At 41.9% G+C, this 20,045-nt stretch overlaps 2 protein-coding genes across 3 annotated transcripts in view; both read right to left on the bottom strand.

The window, feature by feature from the left end:
* The window catches only part of rasgef1ba (RasGEF domain family, member 1Ba), a 102,511-nt gene extending 98,096 nt beyond the window's left edge, over positions 1-4,415 (bottom strand). Inside the window, exon 1 of the mRNA XM_027277406.1 lies at positions 4,099-4,415. Within this exon, the coding sequence (XP_027133207.1) occupies positions 4,099-4,167 (69 nt within the window). The 5' untranslated portion in view covers positions 4,168-4,415. The remainder of the gene's footprint in view (positions 1-4,098) is intronic.
* A 5,134-nt stretch (positions 4,416-9,549) lies between these two features.
* On the bottom strand, positions 9,550-12,128 carry LOC113745694 (pre-mRNA 3'-end-processing factor FIP1-like). 2 transcript variants are annotated; one of them, XR_003462329.1, is made up of 2 exons: positions 10,118-10,246; positions 9,550-10,028 (listed from the first exon to the last, which is right to left on the bottom strand). XR_003462329.1 is itself a non-coding variant. In XM_027278388.1 (2 exons), exons 1-2 carry the CDS (start codon positions 12,077-12,079, stop codon positions 9,827-9,829), a joined length of 258 nt encoding a protein of 85 aa, XP_027134189.1. In that variant the 5' UTR covers positions 12,080-12,128; the 3' UTR covers positions 9,550-9,826. The 2 variants fall into 2 exon arrangements, 1 of the variants encoding a protein (XP_027134189.1); XM_027278388.1 differs by lacking the exon at positions 10,118-10,246 and adding an exon at positions 12,024-12,128.
* Between the last annotated feature and the right edge of the window lie 7,917 nt (positions 12,129-20,045).

Consider the following 20,045-nt stretch of genomic DNA (forward strand, 5'->3'; position numbering starts at 1 on the left):
ACACAATGAGCATACAATACATGCATGCATTTTTCTCACGATTTCCTTTCCCAAAAAACACTTCTTTGGATTTCTCTGAAATTTGTGCAGGCATCTTTTCAAACCCACAGAGAGGCCTTGACAGTACAGTGATGTTAATCTTTTTCTTTGCCCTATGAAAACCACATACCGCTTCAAAAACAAGCTCTTCGCCTTGAATAAAGCTTTGCTTAAAGGCTGCAGAGAAGAGAGGGAGAGAGAGAGAGAGAGAGAGAGAGAGAGAGAGAGACACCTGGCAGCAGTTAACAGACACTATGTGAGTGAATGACAAGTTTGCAGTTGAGAGAGAAAGAATCTGAAAGAAGAAATGTGGCAAAGTGCAAGGAAGAAAGTAAGGGCAAGACAAAGAAATGCAGAGGAGGAGAGATGCAGCAAAGGGTTGGTAGGAGCAAAATGCAATAAAGAAGACTGAGTTTGATGAAACAAAAGCTCAGTTTTAGACTACAGGATGGTACGTGCACTTAAAAAGGAAAGGCTTCCAGATAAGTGTTGTCGTGAGAACACAAATTTATCAACCTAGGTATGACGGTTTTGATCCAGAAATAATAAAGTGGAAAGAAGGATGTGAATAAATCTTGTTACTGATGTTCTTTTCCCCTAAAAGCCTCTGATTTCTCAAAAGAGACTGAAGAGTGCCTCGTATTTTACACTTCAATTGCATTCTAACAGCAAAACAGCAGAGTCAGCCATATTAAAACAATTTGAATATTTACTTGACACATTTTGATTGATCAAAGACCTCACAAGTGAATATTCAGACCAGAAACAGCTCTGTGTTCATATGCAAAGCCCTGAGTTGGTGGGGGCATGTTGTTTCAGCTACTGGGAAGATGAGAAATACAATGCAGGAGATCCAGTTTGAGAAACAGTAACATCTGAGGGCTTACCAAACTCACACATCTGAAGGTTTATAATATGACATAACAACCAAGTGCAGTTATGCCTAAGTCAAGTGTTGAGAGAGACACAGTACACAAGGTCTCATCACAGCAGCAAATATTCAAAGGTAATTATAGGGTAAAGATTTGAGCAAGTCCACTGAAGCCACTTTGGGCACTAGTAGTGTCCTCACCATGGTTGTAGACTGCAGGTTTGTTTTCTGTCCCTCAGACAATTATTCCTTACAAATAAATAAGTAAAATTGCTAGCATTTGCACTTTTAGTCCTTTGACCCTGTGATATTCATACATCCCATTCTCTATACTCAGCCTCTGTGCCTTTTTGTGTCATCAGCCCGGAGCTGGTAACCCTATAAGGCAGCTGGACCTGAGAGATCATTAAATCTCATGAGAATCCATCTTACTAGACATCAAACTATGCGCTTGTCTCCAAACTCCATCTAAATGAGCTAACAGCGTGGTTAACGTGGGGTGCGTGTGACGACATGTGTGAGAAGTGACTGTTCAAAAACAACAATGGCGGGTGTTAAAGAAGTTAGCATAGATGCTTCGAGCATCAGTATCAGAACTGGAGAATATTCCTTTAATAAAAGAAGAGCAGCAATCGGCACTGAAGGCATTTCTTAACGGAAAAAGATGTTTTCGTTCAACTTCAGTAAGAGTTTGACAACATTATATGGTTCATTGATCTGATTAGTTAAAGTTCGCCCATGATAGACATAATATAAATATGGTTTATCCAATCATCTGGTCTGTATTTTTGAAGATTTGCCCCTTTCCAAACTGTTTCCAATAAGACTTTTCAGATGATTCTGTGTAACAAACCATGTGGCTCAGTCAGGACATTGCCCCTGTTTGGGCATTCACCTGTTTTATTTAGACTTTTAGTTTCTTAAAAGGCCAAAAGGCAACAGTTGGGTGGACATAAAGTATAGCATTATCAATTTGAGGACAATTAAAAGGAGAAAGCAAATAGTACGAGATGTAGTCCTCAAAAAAACATATTAATTGTCAAAGTGATTTATCTCACAACTCCTTTGAGTGATACACCCTTCCAAAACTACTACATTACAACACCACAGTAACTGAGAAGCTACTCTGATTTATCAGCAAAAAAAAAATACATGATGTACAGCCCTCTCATACCAACGTGCCTTATCCACATGAAATGATTATCAGTACTGCTGTGAGCAGATCACAGTTTGTTTATTTTTATTTATTTTTTTTCTGTCTCCAAAAACAGCTTTGTCTCAAAGAAACTGAGCTGTTACTTCTACAGTGTCTTCCTAAAACATAAAAATGTGCTGCCTGTTGTGTTCTGTCAGCAGTGTGCTTATTCAACACATTCATGTTAAGGTGGAATTAGAAATGCGGCTTTATATAACAGTCTGTGAATGTAATCTTTGCCCCTGTAAACCTGTAAAGCCAAACAGAGCAGGTCATCATTTCATTTTCCCAGAAGTTACTATAATGATCCTCTCTGACACATTTCTGGGATGATTTTAATACGCGACTCACACACTGTGTGTGTTAGGCAGATTGAGATGATGCCTGGTGGATTAACAATCCTGTGGTGGTTGTGGAAGAGAATAAATTTAAAATTGATTTTTTTTTCATTCAAAGCTGGTGTTATATCAGATTATTTGTAAACAAAGATGAAATCAATTTGTGTAATATTTTCATCAGTGAAGTCGGAAATAAATGTCACATTACACGACATCATGCAACACACTAAAATAGTTTATCATTATGCGTCCCATCATCCATGTTACTCCAGGAAATGTATAAAAACAAGAATAAATCCTATTCTAGTGGCTTAACACGTCATATATTTTCACACACAGCACGCTTTCTTTGTCAGCTATTGAAACCTATGCAAAGATGAGGAAGGTCATATGTTTAAAGGATTTTTGATTTGGAGCCATCTTTCTATCTTACCTTACCTTGTTATACAAAGTCAGACAGGTTTATCAGTATTTCTAGTAGTTTAAAAGTGGGTATAAACAGTTTTAAAGTGTAGCTGTTGATCCACAGCATAGATCCAGTACTGTACAGTTATATTTTGTTTTCACATGGGATTCCCATACCACACTGTACTGTGAGAAATCCTGATCTAAACCAGCTGATGGGGTTTTTGCTGGAGACTTTAAACCAATACTCACTTTACAATAGTAGTAAGTGGTATACTTGCTACTACATCCTGCATCAATCTAACTATACAGTAATTCAAAATAATCAGTCCTGTTTTTTCCAAAGATAAGTGGTCAGCATTTCTGTCATACAACAGCGGGTGAATGCATTCAATGTTAAGACCTCTAGGCAGGAAGAAAATTGAAAGTGACAATGTACATTGATATGGCACAGCAGTCCTACAGAGAACCGTTTAAAAGGGGAATAAAACGTTAACCTAAAATCATATTCTAGTAAAACCCAGTTATTTCACAGCAGATTTATCCATCAGTCCATGTTCAGTTGAAAATATGTGAACAGTCCTCAGGCACAGACAGGTGTGTGTGTGTGTGTGTGGAACAGTGTGTGGCACACTGACCCAAATATGAGCAGCATTTGAGACTCAGCCATTTCTTACGAAACACCACTTACTGGCACCACATGCAGCTCGACTTGCAGCTGAAAAATCACCACTGTGTCTATAATCATCTTAAAATATGCTTTGCCAGGATACTCACGGACAAAATACCCACCTTGACAACAAACACCACCACCAAGTAAGACAAGGTCATTACAAACTCATTATGAGCAAAAGAGATAAAAACATAAGCTCATATTTTAGGAATATTACACTGATTTTCCGTGAGCGTAAAGACGCAAATAATGCGTATTAATCCGCAGCCTGCGGCACGCTGGATAAGCATCTTGTCACCGTATGAAACAGTGAGTGAGTGTGCACAGAGCAGCAGCAGCATTCAAAAAAACAGAAGCCGCAGGGATCACTGTTAATGAAGTGCTTTAAAGCATAGCAACTGTCAATCATACTGATGAACAAAGCTTCAGCCTCCTGTTGCCATAGAGAAGTCACGGGGTGAGCAGGCAGCCTGTACCTTTTTATCCATGAATACAAACTCACTATTTGTATGATTGGAGTATCAGAACGTAAATTCATGTAACTCTGTACATTAAATACATTTTAACGCATCCTTACCTCGAACAAAGGTGGAGTGCCCTTGTCTGGAAGTGTGCATCCTAGTAATTCAGCCAGGAACTTTGCCATAGATGTGAGAAGTGTGCTCCTGTAATATTCCTGAAATGTGCACGGTGGAAAGAAGAGCTGAATCAACAGGAGAGTCCACTCAGTGTTTGCCTCGTCAACTTCTTTGTGGCGTTCAAGGACCCTGCGCGCATCCCCCTCCTTTCTTTTCCCCCACAGCTATCCGAACAAACCCCGGAGAGGAGGCGCTGGACGAGAGGTGCAAAATAGCGGCCAAATCAGCGCAATTTCATATAGCCTTCAGCTCTTTCCCTCAAAACAGCCACAGTCGGTGAATCACCATCAGCAGTGGTGTGGACACATTCCGGGTAGAGTGGGTGTAGGCGGTCCAATGAGCTATCAGGTGGTTTTCATCGACGCCCCCTTCATCCCATTCAGAGGGAGGTAAAGCCGCACCTGGAGTTACTTCAGTCTAAAGCCTCAAATCCCTAATGTATTTACACATTCTTACATTTACACACAGTCTTAAAGTCTGACCACAAATTATCCCAATATAAATATATCTTCAGATTTCCTACATGATTTGTATTTCCTGGTTGTTTGAAGAAAGTTTAGATAAAATAATATGTTTGAAACATCAAATGGGAAAACTGGGAGTTTAACTGCCCTACTTTCAAAAGAGTAATACAAATAACACCCAGAAGGTGCTTGGTCATCTGGGGACAGTTTGTTCTCAGGATTATACATCATTATATTCAATAAAGAGTTGCAAATGTAACCATCGACTCATGTTGCAGGCATGTAGGCTACCTGGTCAAATATCATGTTTGCTTTGCAACTTTGTTTAAAGGTCTAGTGTGTAAGATTTAGGGAGCTATATATATGGAATAATTTTAATATAATACTCATAAATATGTTTTCATTAGTGTATAATTATGTTTTTGTTACCCTGAATGTTTTTTTCTGTGTCAGCTGGTATAGGCTCCATCCCCCTGGAAAATGGATTACATTACATTGCATTTAGCAGACGCTTTTATCCAAAGCGACTTACAGAGGAGGACATAAGCTGAGAAAGGTGTAAAGGAGCACAGAGTAGTTGTTAGTTTTGTTAGTTTTGTTAGGCAGAGAAGCATTCTCGAAACAGAAAGGTTTTTACAAGTTTTTTAAAGGTAGAAAGGGATGTTGCTGTTCTAGTAGCCGTTGGTAGGTCATTCCACCATTTGGGGACGACCACAGAGAAGAGTTTAGAGTGACCTCGCTTTGCGAGAGGCGAGGGTACAACTAGACGGTTTGTATGAGCGGAGCGTAACGCCCTGGTCGGGACGTGAGCCTTTAGTAAGACGCTGAGATAGGCAGGGGCAGATCCTGAGATGGTTTTGTAGGCTAGCGTCAGAGCTTTGTGTTTATTTCTGGCAGCTACAGGCAGCCAGTGCAGGTCGCTGAAGAGTGGGGTGACATGTGACCTTTTGGGTTGATTGAAAACCAGTCGCGCTGCGGCATTCTGGACCATTTGCAAAGGTTTGATCGCGCAAGCAGGTAGGTCAGCCAAGAGGGAGTTGCAATAATCGAGGCGGGAGCTGACTGTAGCCTGTATCAGGAGCTGAGCGGCATATTGGGTCAGGTACGGTCTGATTTTTCTAATATTGTACAATGCATAGCGAGATGACCTCGCTACGGAGGAAATGTGCTCAGAGAGAGAAAGCCGGTCATCAAGTACGACGCCCAGGTTTTTAGCAGCATGGTTAGGGGTAATAATGACAGTAACAATTTTCAAGTTGATGTCATGGCAGATTGACTCATTGGCAGGGATGACCAGGAGTTCGGTTTTTGACAGATTAAGCTGGAGATGGTGGTCTTTCATCCAAGTTAACAGATCAGAGAGACAGGCGGAGATGCGTGCAGAGACCGTGGTGTCGTCCGGCTGAAACGACAGGTATAGCTGTGTGTCATCGGCATAGCAGTGGTAGGAGAAGCCGTGTGAGCGGATAACATGGGACAGCGAGGTGGTGTAGATGGCAAACAGAAGGGGATCCAGCACCGACCCCTGCGGCACCCCCGTGGAGAGGGTATGAGTCAATGACAGACGACCTTGCCAAGACACATTAAAGGAGCGTCCAGCGAGGTAGGACGAGCCAGGAGTGGGCAGAGCCTGTAATGCCCATGTTAGCGAGTGGATATTTTCTCCTTCACACCAGGAAGGAGAGGGTGATGCAACTACATTGCTCCACCACAACAATCATCAGTTCAAAGTCCACATTGTCTGAGTGACTACAAAGTATATGTAGTATTTCACCACCAGAAAGTATGTCAAACTATAATAGAGTCACCTGTCAACAGAGGGTTGTTTTTTTTTTCAAACATCTTTTTATGCTGAATTAGCTACATCCCAGCCTGACTTTGTTTGGCAGTCTATCAGTTATAGTGCTAAAATCAGTCTATCCAGCATGCAAGATGAGCAAATTAAACTGTCACCAGAGGTTTGGAGGCTGAGTTGTATTTACTGAATATTCATGCGCTCAGGACACCTGGCTAGATACTGAATCAGGATCAGGAGGCTGTGAGCACTGCTAGAGGGTTGTTAATATTCTCTTTCCATGTTTGCATCTCATTAGATTGTTATTTTTCATAAGATGACTGTTATAGTTGTTTTTGTAGTATTCATCAAAGTCTCATGATTCATTCCCAGCTTTCGTTTTTGCCTCGGGAGGTGAGAGATGATCTTGGTTGGGGTTCATGAAATGCAAAAACATCCCTTTTGGAGGGAATATCGACAGCCTTTGCAAGTCTTCAAGAATTAATATAAAAGTTTGTAAATCATTTGGTTCACGTTTTCCAAATGATCATATTTAGGCATTCAGCAAGAGGTTGGGAGCACTGTGGCAAGTCAAGAGGTTGCAAACTGAAAATGTTCAGAGCAAATGTCAGACAGCTAACTGAATGACCAGCAGATGTCCGGCATGTGGTGGAGGCTGATAAAATGGCAGCATTTTAGTACAAGGGGTTTGAACTATATTTGATTTTGTTAGTCAGAGGCTTAGTGCCAAAACTACTCAGATGATTTTTGGTGAGACAAAACCACATTATAATAAAATAATATATACATCTAAAAATATATATGCAATAACACCTTTATATTATACAGCAATATACAATATATTGAGCAGGATAGGAAACTGCAACAAACAGGAATGCTCATTGTTATTTTTCTTTCTGCCTGAACAACAGCAGTCGTCTGTTCATAAGCTGCTCGTGCTCCCCTGGTATGCTCTTATTCTGTCAAACATCTTACCTTTTTCTCCCCTCCAACCACTCTAGCCCTCTCCCCACTCCTCTCTATCTCTTATATCTGTCAAGGACTTGGGATTCATACATGTTTCTTGTCAAAGCGAGGGAGGTAGGTCAAAGTTCAGGCTGCATGATGTTGTCAAACTGAATAGATGTAAGTGAATAACATGCTGGCACCACTGAGGACTGTGAAGGACTATGTTTTGACAGGGACAGATGTGGGATCATGAAGTCTGAAGAGGAAATTCGCCAAGGAAAGAAAGAAGGACAGAAAGATGTGTGGCTATAGTGCACTTCAATAAGTTCTGAATTTTATTTTTTAATTATCATGTAGATTATGTTGTTTATTATGCTCCATGAACAGCAGCTAGGTTATGTTGAATCCACTTTGGGCTTACCATTTGACAATGTGACAGAAGCAAACGCATGTTATGTAAATGCTGAGGGGTTTTAGAGTGTGTGTTTTGCATGCCTAGTAAGGAAATAGGAAATTCTTATAGTATTCAAACATTTTTATCTGCCTGAATATTAAGACTTTCTAAGAAATTTGCACGTTTTTTTTTTCTTTTTTTCACATCTGATGTTTCCTAAATGCTTAATGCTTGTTAATGATCATTTGTAGGCGTAATGAGGTCCTTGTGCCATGTCTGTCAGGGTCTTATTTGTCAAAATATCCCTCCACCAGTGTCCCCAGGACAAATTGCAGGACAATTAGTCCAACTAATGCCTCTAATAAAATTGGCTGTGATTAAGATTTTTGCCTCACTCCATGCACGCTTGCTTTCTTTACACCCTCTGTATTGTGTTACTGTTTCCATTTCCACAACCCTGCTGTAATTGGTGGACCTGTAATGGCTTCCATCTATCAAATCTATCTATAGGGAATCTCCTCCACCCATTAAATGACTGTGGACACTGAGCCAAATGACTCCAACAGACATTTCAACATAGATTACTACCCACTCAACACATGCAAGGAGGTGACTATCCATCCATCTATCCATCCCTCTCTAAAGCAATTCATTTCAGCTTGTCCTGTGGCATCCCAATGCATTCCCAGGTCAGATGGAGCCAGATATAGTCCCTCCAGCGGCCCAAAGAAAGGGGGCCCAGGAGGCATCCAAATCACTCCAGCTGGCTCTACTCTGGGCATCCTCTGGATGTCCAAGCACCATACCTTATCTGTAAGGCTAAGCCCAGCCACCCTACAGAAGAAAACTCATTTTAGCCGCTTGCACCAACAGTCTCATACTTTTAGTCGCTACCGAAAGCTCATGACCATAGGTGAGGGATGGAACATAGATTAGAAAATCGAGAGCTTTGGCTTCCAGCTCATCTCCCATGTCCCACAACGTCTGCATTACTGCTGACACTGCACCAAAGTGTTATGGTCTCTAGTTGGGTGCCAAACCAGTAAGAAGAAATTCAGTGTGAAGAAGCAGCACCTTGTTATTGTTAAACTGACTTGATTTAAGTGGGTTTTACCCTGCTGGGAGAATTTTATCCTCATAAGTGTACAGCTACAAACTCTTTGTCTTGCTCAAGGACACATCAGCACGGATGGGTAATGTAGCTGTTGTGGCGATCAAACCTTCAATTTTCTAGTTTAGCATTCTTAAACCATTAGAGCGCGATGTATGTTTGGCATATTTGCATAAGTGTGATGTGACTACCTGCTGTTCCACCTGCTGCCCTGACAGTACCACATTACAGCACACAAAGACACACATACAAGCCTCCCACATCCCAAAACCTAATTAGTCAATTTTGAGATGAATAAACCGTATTCATCATCTAACCTCTAACACAAAAACGTCAAACTGACAGCATGCACTTCCCATGAAACAAATTGTTGACAAAAAAAAAACATAATTAATGAAGCAATCAGCCTGCACCAGCCGAGCCTCTCATTGACACCCTGCTGTTGTACTAGATTTTAATAATGCTGTTTAATGACATGCTCCATGTTGGCTGGCAAATGCAACTCCATATGTTGTTACAGCTGTGGGGAGCAGGTAATCTACATGATCTACACAGCTCCAGAGCATGGCCCCCTTCTGGGATAGAGGGATTTACGTGTGTGTGTGTGTGTGTGTGTGTGTGTATGCAGACTGAAAAAACACTTGACTTATCCCTCCAGAGAATTCTTTTTGAGGGTTTTTTTCTCCTTTCCTTGCTTATGTATGCTTCTGCGCTAGTGTAAAAATGCAGTAAAAAAGCTAAAGACATGTTCTGACTGTGTGCCTCTTCAACACATATATTCTGATCATTCTAGGGCTGATTTATTACATAAAACAAGTAGCAGAGGTTTTTTCTTCTGTTCACCGTCATCTTCAGATCAGATCCAGTGTTTTGTTTTTTTTGGCCTTTTTGTTTTTTATTGATAGGCACAGATAAAGATTTGACAGGAAATGTGGGGAGAGAGATGGGGAATGTGTCATGGTTGCACAGGTTGACCCAGAATGCAGGCTTGGACAACGGTTAGTGAGAGAAGAGGGGAAGGAGAGGGTCCGATACGAGGTGGAGGGAATGGCTGAGGTGAAGCAGTGGTGGGAATGGATGGAGGAGGCACGGAGTCTGGACGGTCTGAAGATGGTGGATGGAGAGCAGGCAAGCAGGTGGTGAAGATGGTGGTGGACCTGAGCACAAGAGATCGGTGGTTAGAGGTCAGGAAATCAACAAGGAGCACAAGGAACAAGTAGTTTAAGATAGTCCGAACGTGAACTACCACGGAGGCTGAACAAACGATCTGACAAGGAGTGGGAGGAAGGCCAGGGTTTATATGTAGTTGGAGTGATGACTTGATGGAAGGCAGGTGAGCTGAGGAATGGCAGGTGTGCTTCATCTGCTGATTATCCAGGAGGCCCAGGGAAGTGTGACACGCCCACAACACAGACAGAGACAACAACACAAGGATGGGGAGAACGAGGGGGAACACAGGAAAACAACAACAGTCACGACTGCCATCGACAGAATGACATGCGGCAAGGGGCCACACAAGTCGGGATTTGAACCTGGGCCTCCGCAGCAAGCCTTCGCATGTCAGATCAGATCCAGTGTTCATCCAAAATACTGAAAATCAGAGGAGACTAAATGTGATAAAACCTTTATGTATTTATTACCTGTATGAATGTGAAAATATTTTTTCTGGCACCAACAAAAAAGATGCAGCGTGGAATGCAATTGCAAAGAGACTACAGCTGGAATATTATGCGATTATGCATGAATTAACGAGATCTCGTGCGTTCTCGTGATGCTTGGTGTCCGGTAGAGCTGCACCAGTGTGCACACAAACGGATTATGTATGAGTTGGCGGACGGCAGAGTACGTTGTCGTTCCAGAGCAGAGCCGTTTCTGAGCCGTTCCGCATGCAGTGTAATTTCGGGGTTATAGGTACATTAGTTAACATTCTTCTGTTGCATACTAAATGTTACAATGACACACTTACTTAAACATTCAACTAAGCAGAATTGAGTCCAAGTATAGCAAAGGAAGTAAACCCAATGACAGAGCACAGAGCACAGAGCACAGGTTGATGTCTATGGTCACAGCAAAATTAATTTGTACCTTGGGAAATCTTACATGGGAACTCACACATGGGACGTAAGCGCCGCGGAACGGCTGCACCACGGTTTAGCTCCGTCCTCTGCCCGGCGTCAACTCACACCGGTCACGTGATGGCACCGTAGCGAGCCAGCTGTATTCACGCGAGATCACGCAAGAATCCTGAACATACGCAAGACCCTGCGATAAACTGTGTATAAAGAAAACAACAACAACAAACAGCTGACTTTGCTTCTCCAACGTGGAAAAGAATATAAAAAGGATCTGTTGTGTCATAAATTATTGTGTGTTGTTCCACTCCAACAATTTGTCTCTCGTGGACCTTGTCTGACCTGGTGCCACCGGTCATGACGTAACGTTGATGTGAAGATTTGATAGGCTACGTGAACTGCATATTGTGTTTTATTTTGAAAGGGGGTGGAAGTGTATTACGTTGATTCTGTGTCGGATTTCCTGTCTGGTGCAATCTGCTCTGTTGAGATTTACGCGGTTTAGCAATGGCTCGCGTCAAAAATAGAAATGCTACGGAATGATAGTTCTGCAGCACGGAGAGTCACTGCTGGGACGCTGCTGAGACGTTCCGCGGTATGCCCGGTGTGAGTGGTCTCATTGATTAGACTGGCAGCGATCAGCTCCGGTGACCGCGGTGCAGCTGTTCTACGGCGCTTACGTCCCTGTTATGAATAGGCCTTCAGTGACTACTTTCGCTCTTGGTCACTGACAATAAGTTACTTAAAGGGAACATATTTGTTCAGGACTCCTCACAGGCCCTATTTCCGAGTGGGCATAGCTCTGCAACAAAACAACAGTGATTTCAGTGATTCAGCACGCAATCACTGATCATTACCTAATACAAACTTGTCTTAGCTACTGTAAAAATCAAGGGCAATCAGACCTGTGAGACAACTGTATCTTAGGCCCTCCAATGTGTTTTAGTCGTGTCACGGGGGAGTGGGAAGGTACAGGAACAGACCCAAATGCAGGGAATTAAACAAGTGCTAACTTTAATGATAAACCAACCGGTGAGAGATAAAACAAAATGAAACCAGGAAAATCTATTTCTGACTCACCTGTGTTGGTAGGCCTGGCTCTTGTTCTCCTTCTCCCTCCTTTCTGCCTCCACCATCCACCGCAGCAGACATCTTCCCCTTCTTGGCCTTTTCTTCTTTCTTGGGTGGCTGGAAAGAAAATTACATTCAACATTTTAAAAAACGATTTATTCAAACGGCTTTCCATCAGTTGGCCCGGCTGTTCTGAGAAGTTCTTGCTCAAGGTTGTAGCTGGTAAAAAAAAACGTGAAAACGTGATATTGTGACCCTGCAGTCCAGTAGTCATATCGAGGACTACACGTTTTCCTTGTTTTTTTCTCAGGGATGCCACTCGCTGATTTGCCTGTGTAAATCTGTAGATTCAATGCATAGCTGGTTTTTGCATCTGAGGCTGCCCAGGTTTTTATGCCATTTTGGAACGTGCAAATATGCATCTGTTGCTAACATGTTATCTTTAGCACTTTGAGTGGTAAGTTGGAGTCTTTGCTGCAGTAATCTGTTTATTTTTAAATTTTGATCTTTCTGAATTTGACTTTATTTTTTTTTTACATTATATGGTTCATGATTCATGATTCTGATTAGTTGAAGGTTGCCCAGGATGGACGTAATATAAATATGGTTTATCCAATCATGTGGTCTGTATTTTTGATGTTGATACTACATGATGTACAGCCCTCTTATACCAACGTGCCTTATCCACATGAAATGATTAACAGTACTGCACTGAGCAGATCACAGTTTGTTTATTTTTATTTATTTTTTTCTGTCTCCAAAAACAGCTTTGTCTCAAAGAAACTGAGCTGTTACTTCTACAGTTTCTTCCTAAAACATAAAAACGTGCTGCCTGTTGTGTTCTGTCAGCAGTGCGCTTATTCAACACATTCATGTTAAGGTGGAATTAGAAATGTGGCTTTATATAACAGTCTGTGAATGTAATCTTTGCCCCCTGCTTGTAAAGCCAAACAGAGCAGGTCATCATTTATTTTCCCAGAAGTTACTATGATGATCCTCTCTGACACATTTCTGGGATGATTTTAACACACACAGTGTGTGTTAGGCAGATTGAGATGATGCCTGGTGGATTAACAATCCTTTGGTGGTTGTGGATTACAGTTGGTGTGTATGTATGTGGTAAGAATAAATTTTATTTTTTTTTTCATTCAAAGCTGGTGTTATGTTACATCAGATTATTTGTAAACAAAGATGAAATCAATTTGTGTAATATTTTCATCAGTGAAGTCGAAAATGTCACATTACACGACATCATGCAAAATAGTTTATCATTATGCATCCCATCATCCATGTTACTCCAGGAAATGTATAAAAACAAAAATAAATCCTATTTTAGTGGCTTAACACGTCATATATTTTCACACACAGCACGCTTTCTTTGTCAGCTATTGAAACCTATGCAAAGATGCGGAAGGTCATATGTTTAAAGGATTTTTGATTTGGAGCCATCTTTCTATCTTACCTTACCTTGTTATACAAAGTCAGATTGATTTATCAGTATTTCTAGTAGTTTAAAAGTGGGTATAAACAGTTTTAAAGTGTAGCTGTTGATTTACAGCATAGATCCAGTATTGTACAGTTATATTTTGTTTTCACATGGGATTCCTATTTCACCACCGAGAAGTATGTCAAACTATAATGGTCACCTGTCAAGAGGGTTGTTTTTTTTTTCAAACATCTTTTATGCTGAATTAGCTACATCCCAGCCTGACTTTGTTTGGCAGTCTATCAGTTATTGTGCTAAATCAGTCTATCCAGCATGCAAGATGAGCAAATTAAACTGTCACCAGGGTTTGGAGGCGCTGAGTTGTATTACTGAATATTCATCGCTCAGGACACGGCTAGGTACTGAATCAGGATCAGGAGGCTGTGAGCACTGCTAGAGGGTTGTTATATTCTCTTTTCATGTTTGCATCTCATTAGATTGTTATTTTTCATAGATGACTGTTATAGTTGTTTTGTAGTATCATCAAGTCTCTGATTCATTCCCAGCTTTCGTTTTTGCCTCGGAGGTGAGAGATGAGATTCTGGTTGGGTTCATGAAATGCAAAAACATCCCTTTTGGAGGGAATATCGACAGCCTTTGCAAGTCTTCAAGAATTAATATAAAAGTTTTTGTATCATTTGGTTCACGTTTTTCAAATGATCATATTTAGGCATTCCGCAAGAGGTTGGGAGCACGTGGGCAAGTCAAGAGGTTGCAAACTGAAAATGTTCAGAGCAATGTCAGACAGCTAACTGAATGACCAGCAGATGTCCGGCATGTGGTGGAGGCTGATAAAATGAGCATTTTAGTACAAGGTTGAACTATATTTGATTTTGTTAGTCAGAGGCTTAGTGCCAAAACTACTCAGATGATTTTGGTGAGACAAAAACCACATTATAATAAAATAAATATACATCTAAATTATTGCCATAACACCTTTATATTATACAGCAATATACAATATATTGAGCAGGTAGGGAAACTGCAACAACAGGAATGCTCATTGTTATTTTTCTTTCTGCCTGACAACGCAGTCGTCTGTTCATAGCTGCTCGTGCTCCCCTGGTATGCTCTTATTCTGTCAAACATCTTACCTTTTTCTCCCCTCCACCACTCTAGCCCTCTCCCCACTCCTCTCTATCTCTTATATCTGTCAAGGACTTGGGATATAACATGTTCTTGTCAAAGCGGGGGGTAGGTCAAAGTTCAGGCTGCATGATTTGTCAAATGAATAGATGTAAGTGAATAACATGCTGGCACCACTGAGGACTGTGAAGGACTATGTTTTGACAGGGCAGATGTGGGATCATGAAGTCTGAAGAGGAAATTCCAAGGAAAGAAAGAAGGACAGAAAGATGTGTGGCTATAGTGCACTTCATGTTCTGAATTTATTTTTTAATTATCATGTGATTATGTTGTTTATTATGCTCCATGAACAGCAGCTAGGTTATGTTGAATCCACTTTGGGCTTACCATTTGACAATGTGCCGAACAAACGCATGTTATGTAAATGCTGAGGGGTTTTAGATGTGTGTTTTGCATGCCTAGTAAGGAAATGAGAAATTCTTATAGTATTCAACATTTTTATCTGCTGAATATTAGACTTTCTAAGAAAATTTGCACGTTTTTTTTTTTTTTTTTTTTTCACATCTGATGTTTCCTAAATGCTTAATGCTTGTTAATGATCATTTGTAGGCGTAATGAGGTCCTTGTGCCATGTCTGTCAGGGTCTTATTTGTCAAAATCCCTCCACCAGTGTCCCCAGGACAAATTGCAGGACAATTAGTCCAACAATGCTCTAATAAAATTGGCTGTGATTAAGATTTTTGCCTCACTCCATGCACGCTTGCTTTCTTTACACCCTCTGTATTGTGTTACTGTTTCCATTTCCACAACCCTGCTGTAATTGGTGGACCTGTAATGGCTTCCATCTATCAAATCTATCTATAGGGAATCTCCTCCACCCATTAAATGACTGTGGACACTGAGCCAAATGACTCCAACAGACATTTCAACATAGATTACTACCCCATCAACACCTGCAAGGAGGTGACTATCCATCCATCTATCCATCCCTCTCTAAAGCAATCATTTCAGCTTGTCCTGTGGCATCCCAATGCATTCCCAGGTCAGATGGAGCCAGATATAGTCCCTCCAGCGGCCCAAGAAAGGGGGCCCAGGAGGCATCCAAATCACTCCAGCTGGCTCTACTCTGGGCATCCTCTGGTGTCCAAGCACCATACCTTATCTGTAAGGCTAAGCCCAGCCACCCTACAGAAGAAAACTAATTTTAGCCGCTTGCACAACAGTCTCATACTTTTAGTCGCTACCGAAGCTCATGACCCTAGGTGAGGGATGGAACATAGATTAGGAAATCGAGAGCTTTGGCTTCCAGCTCATCTCCATGTCCCACAACGTCTGCATTACTGCTGACACTGCACCAAAGTGTTATGGTCTCTAGTTGGGTGCCAAACCCGTAAGAGAAATTCAGTTGAAGAAGCAGCAGCACCTTGTTATTGTTTTAACTGACTTGATTTAAGTGGGTTTTACCCTGCTGGGAGAATTTTATCCTCATAGTTTACAGCTACAAACTCTTGTCTTGCTCAAGGACACATCAGCACGGATGGGATGTAGCTGTTGTGGCGATCAAACCTTCCATTTTCTAGTTTGCTCTCTTAACCATTAGAGCGCGATGTATGTTTGGCATATTTGCATAAGTGTGATGTGACTACCTGCTGTTCCACCTGCTGCCCTGACAGTACCACATTACAGCCACACAAGACACACATACAAGCCTCCACATCCCAAAACCTAATTAGTCAATTTTGAGATGAATAAACCGTATTCATCATCTACCTCTAACACAAAAAACGTCAAACTGACAGCATGCACTTCCCATGAAACAAATTGTTGACAAAAAAAAAAAAAAACATAATTATGGCAATCACCTGCACCAGCCAGCCTCTCATTGACACCCTGCTGTTGTACTAGATTTTAATAATGCTGTTTAATGACATGCTCCATGTTGGCTGGCAAATGCAACTCCATATGTTGTTACAGCTGTGGGAGCAGGTAATCTACATGATCTACACAGCTCCAGAGCATGGCCCCCTTCTGGGATAGAGGGATTTACGTGTGTGTGTGTGTGTGTGTGTGTGTATGCAGACTGAAAAAACACTTGACTTATCCCTCCAGAGAATTCTTTTTGAGGGTTTTTTTCTCCTTTCCTTGCTTATGTTGCTTCTGCGCTAGTGTAAAATGCAGTAAAAAAGCTAAAGACATGTTCTGACTGTGTGCCTCTTCAACACATATATTCTGATCATTCTAGGGCTGATTTTTACATAAAACAAGTAGCGAGGTTTTTTCTTCTGTTCACCGTCATCTTCAGATCAGATCCAGTGTTTGTTTGTTTTTTGGCCTTTTTGTTTTTATTGTAGGCACAGATAAAGATTTGACAGGAAATGTGGGGAGAGGATGGGGAATGTGTCATGGTTGCACAGGTTGACCCAGAATGCAGGCTGGACAACGGTTAGTGAGAGAAGAGGGGAAGGAGAGGGTCCGATACGAGGTGGAGGGAATGGCTGAGGTGAAGCAGTGGTGGGAATGGGAGGAGGCACGGAGTCTGGACGGTTTGAAGATGGTGGATGGAGAGCAGGCAAGCAGGTGGTGAAGATGGTGGTGGACCTGAGCACAAGAGATCGGTGGTTAAAGGTCAGGAAATCAACAAAGCACAAGGAACAAGTAGTTTAAGATGTCCGAACGTGAACTACCACGGAGGCTGAACAAACGATCTGACAAGGAGTGGGAGGGAGGCAGCAGGGTTTATATGTAGTTGGAGTGATGACTGTGGAAGGCAGGTGAGCTGAGGAATGGCAGTGTGCTTCATCTGCTGATTATCCAGGAGGCCCAGGGAAGTGTGACACGCCCACAACACAGACAGAGACAACAACACAAGATGGGGAGGGGAGAACGAGGGGGAACACAGGAAAACAACAAACGTCACGACTGCCATCGTGACAGAATGACATGCGGCAAGGGCCACACAAGTCGGGATTGAACCTGGGCCTCCGCACAAGCCTTCGCATGTCAGATCAGATCCATGTTCATCCAAAAATACTGAAAATCAGAGGAGACTAAATGTGTAAAACCTTTATGTATTTATTACCTGTAGAATGTTAAAATATTTTTTCGCCCAAACAAAAAAGATGCAGCGTGGAATGCAATTGGCAAAGAGACTACAGCTGGAATATTATGCGATTATGCATGAATTAACGAGATCTCGTGCGTTCTCGTGATGCTTGGTGTCCGGTAGAGCTGCACCAGTGTGCACACAAACGGATTATGTATGAGTTGGCGGACGAGCAGAGTACCGTTGTCGTTCCAGAGCAGAGCGTTCTAGCCGTTCCGCATGCAGTGTAATTTCGGGGGTTATAGGTACATTAGTTACATTCTTCTGTTGCATACTAAATGTTACAATGACACCTACTTAAACATTCAACTAAGCAGAATGAGTCCAAGTATAGCAAAAAAGTAAACCCAATGACAGAGCACAGAGCAGCACAGGTTGATGTCTATGGTCACAGCACAATTAATTTGTACCTTGGGAAATCTTACATGGGAACTCCACATGGGACGTAAGCGCCGCGGAACGGCTGCACCACGGTTTAGCTCCGTCCTCTGCCCGGCTCAACTCACACCGGTCACGTGATGGCACCGTAGCGAGCCAGCTGTATTCACGCGATCACGCAGAATCCTGAACATACGCAAGACCCTGCGTAAACTGTGTATAAGAAAACAACAACAACAAACAGCTGACTTTGCTTCTCCAACGTGGAAAAGAATATAAAAAGGATCTGTTGTGTCATAAATTATTGTGTGTTGTTCCACTCCAACAATTTGTCTCTCGTGGACCTTGTCTGACCTGGTGCCACCGGTCATGACGTAACGTTGATGTGAAGATTTGATAGGCTACGTGAACTGCATATTGTGTTTTATTTTGAAAGGGGGTGGAAGTGTATTACGTTGATTTCTGTGTCGGATCTTCTTTGTGTGCAATCTGCTCTGTTGAGTTTACGCGGTTTAGCATGGCTCGCGTCAAAAATAGAAATGCTCGGAATGATAGTTCTGCAGCACGGAGAGTCACTGCTGGGACGCTGCTGGACGTTCCGCGGCTGGCCCGGTGGGTGAGTGCTCATTGATTAGACTGGCAGCGATCAGCTCCGGTGACCGCGGTGCAGCTGTCTACGGCGCTTACGTCCCTGTTATGAATAGGCCTTCAGTGACTACTTTCGCTCTTGGTCACTGACAATAAGTTACTTAAGGGAAACATATTTGTTCAGGACTCCTCACAGGCCCTATTTCAAGGGTATAGCTCTGCAACAAAACAACAGTGATTTCAGTGATTCAGCACGCAATCACTGATCATACCCGATACAAACTTGTCTCTAGCTACTGTAAAAAATCAAGGGCAATCAGACCTGTGAGACAACTGTATCTTAGGCCCTCCAAGTTGTTTTGTCGTGTCACGGGGGAGTGGGAAGGTACAGGAACAGACCCAAATGCAGGGAATTAAACAAGTGCTAACTTTATGATAAACCAACGGTGAGAGATAAAACAAAATGAAACCAGGAAAAATCTATTCTGACTCACCTGTGTTGGTAGGCCTGGCTCTTGTTTCCCTTCTCCTCCTTCCTGCCTCGCCACCATCCACCGCACAGACATCTTCCCCTTCTTGGCCTTTTTTTCTTTCTTGGGTGGCTGGAAAGAAAATTACATTCAACTTTTAAAAAACGATTTATTCAAACGGCTTTCATCAGTTGGCCCGGCTGTTCTGAGAAGTTCTTGCTCAAGGTTGTAGCTGGTAAAAAAAAACGTGAAAACGTGATATGTGGACCCTGCAGTCCAGTAGTCATATCGGGACTACACGTTTTCCTGTTTTTTCTCAGGATGCCACTCGCTGATTTGCCTGTGTAAACTGTGATTCAATGCATAGCTGGTTTTTGCATCGAGGCTGCCCAGGTTTTTATGCCATTTTGGAACGTGCAAATATGCATCTGTTGCTAACATGTTTATCTTTCGCACTTTGAGTGGTAAGTTGAGTCTTTGTGCAGTACTGTTATTTTTAAATTTTGATCTTTCTGAATTTGACTTTATTTTTTTTTACATTATATGGTTCATGATCTGATCTGATTGTTGAAGGTTGCCCAGGATTGACTAATATAAATATGGTTTATCCAATCATGTGGTCTGTATTTTGATGTTGATACTACTGATGTACAGCCCTCTTATACCACATGCCTTATCCACATGAAATGATTAACAGTCTGCTGTGAGCAGATCACAGTTTGTTTATTTTTTTCTGTCTCCAAAAACAGCTTTGTCTCAAAGAAACTGAGCTGTTACTTCTACAGTTTCTTCCTAAAACATAAAAACGTGCTGCCTGTTTGTTCTGTCCGCAGTGCGCTTATTCAACACATTCATGTTAAGGTGGAATTAGAATGTGGCTTTTTATATAACAGTCTGTGAATGTAATCTTTGCCCCTGCT

Source organism: Larimichthys crocea, chromosome III, assembly GCF_000972845.2.
Source record: "Larimichthys crocea isolate SSNF chromosome III, L_crocea_2.0, whole genome shotgun sequence".
Taxonomy (NCBI): Eukaryota; Metazoa; Chordata; class Actinopteri; family Sciaenidae; genus Larimichthys; species Larimichthys crocea.